The sequence below is a fragment of the Nematolebias whitei genome, chromosome 21 (assembly GCF_014905685.2).
Source record: "Nematolebias whitei isolate Nwh7 chromosome 21, NemWhi1, whole genome shotgun sequence".
Classification (NCBI taxonomy): Eukaryota; Metazoa; Chordata; class Actinopteri; order Cyprinodontiformes; family Rivulidae; genus Nematolebias; species Nematolebias whitei.
Window position 1 is genome coordinate 30,537,616 of NC_056518.1, and position 9,305 is coordinate 30,546,920.

Sequence of the window (9,305 nt, forward strand, 5' to 3'; positions counted from 1 at the left end):
TGTGTGTGTGTGTGTGTGTGTGTGTGTGTGTGTGTGTGTGTGTGTGAGTGTGTGAGTGTGTGTGTGAGTGCGCGCGTGTCTGTCCAACATTCATTTTGAAGGCAAGAGCATCTTGTTCCCGTATATTGATGTCAACAACACGTCAGTTTCTGACCTTCACTCAGAAAATATTTGATCTTATTTTAACAACGTCTTCATTCTGAGCCATAACTGGTCAGGTGATCAGATGTTCAAATGTGTTGGTGTTCATGTGATCAGGTGTTCATGTGGTCAGGTGTTCATGTTGTCAGGTGTTCATGTGGTTCATGTGGTCTGGTGTTATGGTGGTCAGGTGTTCAGGTGGTCAGGTGTTCAGGTGTTATGGTGGTCAGGTGTTATGGTGGTCAGGTGTTATTGTGGTCAGGTGTTATGGTGGTCAGGTGTTATTGTGGTCAGGTGTTCAGGTTGTTTTATGGAAAACAACAACTTGTTTCTTTAAATGAAGTTACAGGTGGACTGTTCTGTACCTGGCTGGTTCATGTTTGTTTATGTTCAACAAAAAAGTCCAACAACGTGTATCAGACGGTGCCTCATGGACAGAAACCTCAAATAAATGTAAAGAAATAAGAAATAAAATGAATCAAGCACATCGTTCCTCACAGAATGCATATCACCCGCCGCCTCAGATGGTCTTCAGTTGAAAACTGATGAAGTTGTCGTTTGAAAATAAAGTTCTGCAGTTTAATGACTCTCAGCTACTACCACATCATAAAGTAGCCTGGCATCTGTTAAGCTGACTGAGCTGTAGCCAGTTTTGTTTATATGAAGCCAGTTGGCTGTGGCGGCCATCTTGAATCGAGTATTTAAATGGTTTTTGTTGCTGACTGCAACAATCCAAAGAACAAGGAAACATGGTGCTCCAAACACCTTTTAATATGATTGAACGTTTGTGTTTTCCTGTAACGCAGCCTGGTGCTCCAGCAGACAAGTGATTTCAGCTGCTGCACGACTGAAACGTTCTGATAAACGATAAAACAGACTCACCGGATCTGAGAAAATATTTCACTTTCACAATCCGTCTTCAAACATTTACATAAAAATGTGATTTAGGTAAAGAGTTTGCTCAGACTCAGTGACTAAGACATGGAGCGAAACACACACGCTCACGCACGCACACATGCACACAGCTCCTCTGTTCATTAACATGCATGCTCCTCTTCAAAGCTCTGACAACAATGATGCCATCTGGTGCTGCAGACAGAGCGGAGGAACACACACTGTGTGTGAAAATACCTTTACATATCTGTAAAACACATCGCTGCACATCCAAACACACAAACATTACACCTAATCAACAGATTTCACCTTGAACGCACACACGCGCCGCAGGAGACTTTTCCAGCAGTTTGTGTTCATCGTTGGCTCGTTCCTGTACGTCCAGCAGCTCTTTAAAGCAAATGTCCCTCTTCTCCTCTGAGTGTGTCGCACAAAAGGCCAATTTCAAAGGCTAACTCCTCCAAGATTCACAAGTGCTGTGCGTGTTCTGGTTCTGCGGGCAGAAATTTATCAAAGCTTCACGTTCGCACAGAAAATCGCTTAGCGCAGAGGCTAGCCGTCTGTTTCCACTGCTTTGGGTGTTTGATAAGTTTAAAGAGACGGACGGTCTCTGCAGGAAGTCTTTCTGTCCTGTCTGTCCTGAGCACGACGAAAAAACATAAGTTGTAAAACAAAATTAAAACAATCACAAGTGCAACAACAGAAACTGAGAATCACGTCGTTTTCTGGAGATCATGAGTTCACGTTATCGAAGCGAGGATTATCGTATTATCTGGAGATAACCAAGACTAGTTACCTAGAGGTGAAAACAAGCCGGTTTATTTTAATACACCGAGATAACTAGGCCAAACAAGCTTACTGCAGTGGGCATGAACGAAGGAACACAAGCCTTAGTTTTTCTGTGAACACGAGATGATCAGTGAGAGAATGAGAGGACCGTTGTGTTCAGCCCAGTTTCGTTCTTTACTGCAGCCATCGTGAAACACAGACATGTTCTGGAACAGTGATGGGTTAATGATGAACTTCAGGGATTACTGGTGAACATGTCATCAGCTTCGTCAAAACTTTGTGAAACTTTTCAGTTTCTGTGCAGAACAAGTTCTAAAACAGAAATCTGAACTTAAAAGTAAATACTTTTAAATATTTGGTCTCTGATTAGCTGCAGTGGAGGTTTAGTTTGGTTTAAACACAAAAAAATGGACTTTAGTTGAGATTTAAGGTGAAATGGATCTCTGTTGTAAAGGTTCAAACTAAAATGTCTTCAAATTCAAACAAAGATGAACTAAAACAAAAGATTACATGGTGTATGCATTAGTTGTGTAGGATTTAGGAGCTTCAGTCGGGTTCTGGTGATCTTGTGCATTGATGAACTAATCACCAGTAAGTGGGATAAATAAATTAAAAATTAAAAAAACTTGCATTAAATTCAATAAGACGAGAGAAGCTGTGGCTAACATTTCTAATAATATAAAAATCTAAATGTTCCATTAAAAGTAGGTGTTCCCAACCCTGGTCTTTGAGGAACACCATCCTGCATGTTTAGTTCTTTCTCTGCTCCGACACACCTGATTTTAATAAATAGGTGATTAACCGGCTTCTGCAGAACATGAGGTAATCAAGTAAATCACTGAATCAGATGTGTTGGAGCAGAGAAACAACTAAAGCATGCAGGATGGTGTTCCTCAAGGACCAGGGTTGGGAACCACTGCATTAAAGATCAGTTTTAGTTTCAGGGACTGAAGCCCTGATGAATCATGGGAAATATCTATATATCTCTCTCTCTATATCTATCTATATATCTCTCTCTCTATATCTATCTATCTATCTATCTATCTATCTATCTATCTAGCTTCCTTACTTTAATAAACAATAATGCAGAAGATAAAATATCAAGTTTTCTCATTTCCATTGATCAAAAGGTTCATATTTTTAATAATGTTTGAACCCTTTTAAAGGTAAAGAAAACTTTTATTTTGAATGTTTCAAAGCATTAACTCAAAAACACAAAACATGTGGAATTTAAAAAACGTTTAAAAAATATATATATTTTTATGGTTTGAAATCAATAAGGAGTGCTTCCTGTCTTGGTCCTACCTTTGACCGACGTGTTGGGCGGGGGCCCCTCGATGCGCAGGTTCCACGGCGGGTCCCCCTGATTGGCGAAGTCCCTCATTTTCAGGTAGCTGATGGTGAGCCGGATGATGGAGGCCTTGTCCAGCTGGCTGGTGATGGCGCCAGGCAGCGGCAGCATCTTGGCTAACTCGTAAAACTCAAAGTTCTCTTTTCCCCGCCGCGACCTTGCAGCGTCCCGGGACTTTTCCTTGCGGAGAGCCTGCAGCCTGGAGTCAGGACAAAAGGAGAGAAGAGATCTGATTATGAAGAGGACGTGTCACATTTGATTCATGGTGGACGTCTGCAGAGCAGGAAGACACAGGAAACATCAAGAAGTAACAACCTTCTGTCCGTGAACTTCTTGATACGATAATCTTCACCCATCGATGTGAGAAAAACATGAAGCCTGCATAAACTGTGTGAGCTTCTATAACACTAGAGAAAGTAAAAACAGAACAGACGTGATAAAAACAAGACGTTCTAAATGTCCCGACGCGTGCTCAATAATCCAGGTGGATCAATCTAACAGGACCTCTGGACGGGTTCCTGTTTGGTCAACAAACAAGAACCCGTCCAGAGGTTCTGACTCAACCACATCAGAAGATGTCTCTGGTTTCATTCAAACAATTAACACAAAAATTTGACTAAACTAGTCTCACAGAAAAATGTTGATATTACACGAGAGCTCAACATGCCTCAGGAACAGGAACCAGAACCAGAACCCATAACACACTCTGAACCAAAACTCCCAATGCACCGGAACACAATACACTTAACACAAGTTCTTATTGTTACAGAATAAAGTTCAGTTTTAGTTACAACCTGGAAGATGCAGTCGCAGTGGTTGTTGGGGATGACTCTCAGCTACTACCACACCTACTTTTCATAGCGGTGAACCTCACTGACTTAGAGACATTTTAGAGTTGGCTAGAGCTGATTTTCTGTGTCAGCCATCTTTAATCAGCGTTGATTCAAAAGGTAATCAGTTATAAATGTACATCCACCGAATACTTAGTGTTTTCTTTCAAATCCATCCAGTGGATCATGATATTTTGCTAACAGACCAACACAAACATGATTGCCCAATCTTCATGGGAGCAGGCAATAATTATGGCAACGAACAAAAAACAACTACCAATAAAACTCTGCAAATCCCATCACAATCTGTTTTTTATTCACGCCTAAATATATTTTGTATTCCGAGATACTTTCAGGTTCAACTTTTTATAAAAGAGCAGCTCCGTTTATTCTTCCTCTTTCACCCTGGAACAACAGGAACAAACTCTTTCCTGCAGCCTCTCATCTTCATCGGATGCCGTTATGAATTAACTTGGCAATAAATCAGCTGCTAAAACCCTCTGTGGGCTCCCTGCTGGCCACACACACACACATACAAAGACACACATGCACACACAGGCGTGCGCACGCACGCACACACACACACACACACACACACACAGACAGGTGATTAATTTCTGTTGGAGGAAAAAAACAAGTGGAGTGAACGAGTGAGGGAGGAGAAGAGGAACAAGATGGAGAGATAGCGGACAAGCATATTAGAGGGGGAGGAGTTGTTTAGGGCTGAAGATGAAAAATGGCCGCCGTCCAGCCAAGAATATCATTTTCATACGCTTCGTCATTTATTTATCAGGAGGAATAAACTCCAAACTATAAGGCCGAAAATCTGCTTCCTGTTTGCTTTCAAACACCACCTCTGGATTAGTTACCATGGCAACAGACCCAGGTAAAGGTAAAACAAGATTAGGACCAGAACAAGAACTAGAAGACGACCAAGACAAGAAGAATAACTAGAACTAGACCAGGATAAGAACAAGAACTACTAAAACAAGAACAAGACTAGAACAAGAATTAGAACTAGAGCAAGAACAGGAGAAGAACAAAACAAGAACAAGATCAGAACAAGAACAAGGCCAGAACAAGAACAAGGCAACAAAAGCAATAACAACAACAAGACAAGAATATGTCCAGAACAAGAACAGGACAAAAACTAAGAGCAAGGCTAGAATAAAACCAAGGACAAGACAAATACCAAAACAAGATCAAAACAAGAACAAGATCAAGACCAGAACAAGAATAAGGCCAAGAACAAGAATAAAAATAAACCAGAACAAATACTAGAACAAGATCAAGACAAGAGAAGAGCCAGGCCAAGACGAGAACAAAAAGACCAAGACCAATAACAAAACATTAACAAGACAAACAGCCTAAATGCAAAATAAGAAAATTAATTACTTAATTAAATTAAAAGAGTGTTGTCAAAAAAACTTTAATATTTTTTCAGTTATTCAATCTTTTTTTAAAGTACCGACAAGGATGAAAAATAAACATTCAAACGGAGTCAAACCTTTTCTCCGAGTAGAAAAGGTTCTGGTGATCAGAGCTTTCTCATTGGCTGCAGATGAAATATCTGATCTTTGTGTGTATTTAAGTAAATGAGTGAAGGAGCTCAGTTACTTTGGTTCCCTCTGACCTGCAGTCTGTAGATGGGGACATCAAAACAAGGACAGTTTTTATCTGCTGATGAAGAATCATCAGCAAGCATCTGTTCTTTCACGTCCTGTACGGAGGATATGAACTTCTCCTGCAGCCCAGGTCTCTTTGTCACTTCCACTTTCTTTTTCTGTCAAAATCACTTACTCTCCAATTCCAGCCTCTCTGCTCATCAGCTGACCCATCTGAACAGATCCTCCAAGGAAGTCAGTCCCTGTGGTCCCTGTTCTTTAAAGTCATAGTCCTTCTGTCGCTCTTCCTTTATAAACCATTTCATGCTGGTTCTACTGGACAGGTCATGTGTCAGAGCTCAGGTCTCCATTAAACCAACTCTGCTGCTCCACCCAGACTCACAAATAAATCAGAGCCAGACCTCGTCTGAACTGAGTTTTCTGTTCCTTTCCTAAAGGATGCTGATGATCCTCGAGTAAGTCATTACTTCACTTTTTTACGTGTCAAACAAGAAGTTACTTTTTTTCCTCAAATCAGTTAAAGTTGCCACAGGAGTCTCAGACGTTTTTCCATTTCGTTTCCATAAAATCTGGAGCTCTGAAGCTGAATTTAAACTCCTGCAGCACAAAGTTCAGGTATAAATCCACGCCAAGAGAAAAAAAAAACATTACAAAGTTGGTTCAAATCTGCCCATCTTTGGTTCTAAAGTGTACAGTTGTCCCTTGTTTATTGAGGGGAGATCCACACCCTGAAGCCCCAGTAAATAGTACTTTATTTTAGTGTGTGTATATATATATATATATATATATATATATACACACACAAACCGGATTCCAAAAGAGTTGGGACACTAAACAAATTGTGAATAAAAACTGAATGCAATGATGTGGAGATGGCAAATGTCAATATTTTATTTGTAATATAACATAGATGACAGATCAAAAGTTTAATCTGAGTAAATGTAACATTTTAAAGGAAAAATATGTTGATTCAAAATTTCACAGTGTCAACAAATCCCAAAAAAGTTGGGACAAGTAGCAATAAGTGGCTGGAAAAAGGAAATTGAGCATATAACGAACAGCTGGAAGACCAATTAACACTAATTAGGTCAATTGACAACATGATTGGGTATAAAAAGAGCTTCTCAGAGTGTCAGTGTCTCTCAGAAGCCAAGATGGTAAGAGGATCACCAATTCCACCATTGTTGCGCAGAAAGATAGTGCAGCAATACCAGAATGGTGTTACCCAGCGTAAGATAGTAAAGACTTTTAAGTTATCATCATCAACCGTGCATAACATCATCAAAAGATTCAGAGAATCTGGAACAATCGCTGTGCGTAAGGGTCAAGGCCGTAAAACTCTACTGGATGCTCGTGATCTCCGGGCCCTTAAACGTCACTGCACCTCAAACAGGAATGTCACTGTCAAGGAAATAACAGAATGGGCTCAGGAATACTTCCAGAAAGCATTGTCAGTGAACACAATCCACCGTGCCATCCGCCGTTGCCAGCTGAAACTCTACAGTGCAAAGAGGAAGCCATTTCTAAGCAAGCTCCACAAGCTCAGACGTTTGCACTGGGCCAGGGGTCATTTAATGGAAGACTGTTCTGTGGTCAGATGAGTCACGGTTTGAAGTTCTTTATGGAACATTGGGACGCCATGTCATCCGGACCAGAGAGGACAAGGATAGCCCAAGTTGTTATCAACGCTCCGTTCAGAAGCCTGCATCACTGATGGTATGGGGTTGCATGAGCGCTTGTGGCATGGGCAGCTTGCATGTCTGGAAAGGCACCATTAATGCACAGGACTATGTTCAGGTTCTAGAACATATGCTCCCATCTAGACGTCATCTCTTTCAGGGAAGACCCTGCATTTTTCAACACGATAATGCCAGACCACATTCTGCAGCAATCACAACATCGTGGCTACGTAGGAGAAGGATCCGGGTACTGAAATGGCCAGCCTGCAGTCCAGATCTTTCACCTATAGAGAACATTTGGCGCATCATAAAGAGGAAGGTGCAACAAAGAAGGCCCAAGACGATTGAACAGTTAGAGGCCTGTATTAGACATGAATGGGAGAGCATTCCTATTTCTAAACTTGACAAACTGGTCTCCTCTGTCCCCAGACGTCTGTTGAGTGTTGTAAGAAGAAGGGGGGATGCCACACTGTGGTAAAAATTGACTTGTCCCAACTTTTTTGGGATTTGTTGATGCCATGAAAATTGGAAACAACAGATTTTTCCCTTAAAATGATACATTCTCTCAGTTTAAACTTTTGATCTGTGATTTGTGTTCTATTCTGAATAAAATATTAGATGTTGGCACCTCCACATCATTGCATTCAGTTTTTATTCACAATTTGTTTAGTGTCCCAACTTTTTTGGAATCTGGTTTGTGTGTGTGTGTATATATAAAGGTGTTTTAAACCCTTCCCACACTCTTGCAATATTCTAAACAAGGTTTCTAAACTCTAAACGCTGTAAAAGAGCACAAAATGTATTGATTTCAGCTCCCTACCTCGTCTGCTCTTAGCCACCGGCAAGCACTCTTGGCCACGCCCACTTCTCCGTCCTGCACAGAGAATAGCTGATCAGCTGCAGCAGGAAGTTTATCCTGCAGTGTGGGCTGCACAACGGTGCAGGAGGAAGCTTTTTCTGCAGATCTGGATTGCACAAATGTGCAGCAGGTGCTAAATAATTTAAAATAATTTTAAATAAAAATTCCATGCAGATCATGCGGCTCATCCATCAATCAGCCAATTGTGTGCCAAGTCCAATCTTATTTAAAAAAAAAAAGATACAGCGAGTCTGCGATAAATGAACCACAAAGTAGAAGAAGAGGACTACTGTACTCCAAAGTAAAGGAAAATCTAAAGTGTAACCACCTCCCCACATTCAAACCTTCATTAATTGACATGGGGAGTGTACAAAGTCAACACCTCCCCATGTTCAGACCCTCAGTATTTGACCTGAGACGTGCAAGTCGTCATTGGATTCATTCAGTGGATCCTAAGAAACTGGCTGCAGATGTCGTCCGATCCGTCCACCCAGACTCGGCTGGCCTCTCGGTTCCCCCGGGTTGTAGGACCACCCAAATGCTGGGCAGAACTCCTCCCAGAGCGATGGCCACTCCTCCCAGCAGTCTACCAAGCTCCTCGTCGCTGCGGACAGCCAACTGTAGGTGCCGAGGGACGATCCTGTCCTTCTGCTGTCATGAGCCGTGTTTCCTTTTAGTTCCAGGATCTCAGTGGTCAGACACTTGAGTACAGCTGGCAGGTAGATGAGAATGCGTTCACAGAACATCCTTTCAACTCTTGAGATTTGGGGCTGTAGTTGAGATATTATTTGAGCTTTTGAGATGTTAATCAGCTGCTGTTGGTTGTAGAAAATGAACTTGTTGCCATGGTTTCACTTCATAACAAATGTCCAAAACTAAAAAAGTTTCAGTATAAATCCTTCCAGCTGCACAGCATCTGACACCAGAGGAAACAATCATCCAAAAAATGTGATTTACATCCAGAAAAAGAGGAATTAAAGTTTCCAAAAGCAAAATCTCAGAATGAAAGTAACAAAGCTGCTCAAAGATGCAGCCACTTTGATCGGTGCAATTCTAGAACTGCCTCACCATGTTCAGTCCCTCGGTACTCGACCTGCTGCGTGTACGAAGTCATTGCCTCACCATGTTCAGACCCTC

The 9,305-nt window shown here is 41.4% G+C and overlaps 1 protein-coding gene across 1 annotated transcript in view; it reads right to left on the reverse strand.

Annotated features, from left to right (window-relative positions):
- The window catches only part of LOC119427226 (neuronal PAS domain-containing protein 3), a 162,415-nt gene that overhangs the window by 131,968 nt on the left and 21,142 nt on the right, over positions 1-9,305 (reverse strand). Inside the window, exon 3 of the mRNA XM_037694805.1 lies at positions 3,130-3,374. Coding sequence (XP_037550733.1) covers positions 3,130-3,374 — 245 coding nt within the window. The remainder of the gene's footprint in view (positions 1-3,129; positions 3,375-9,305) is intronic.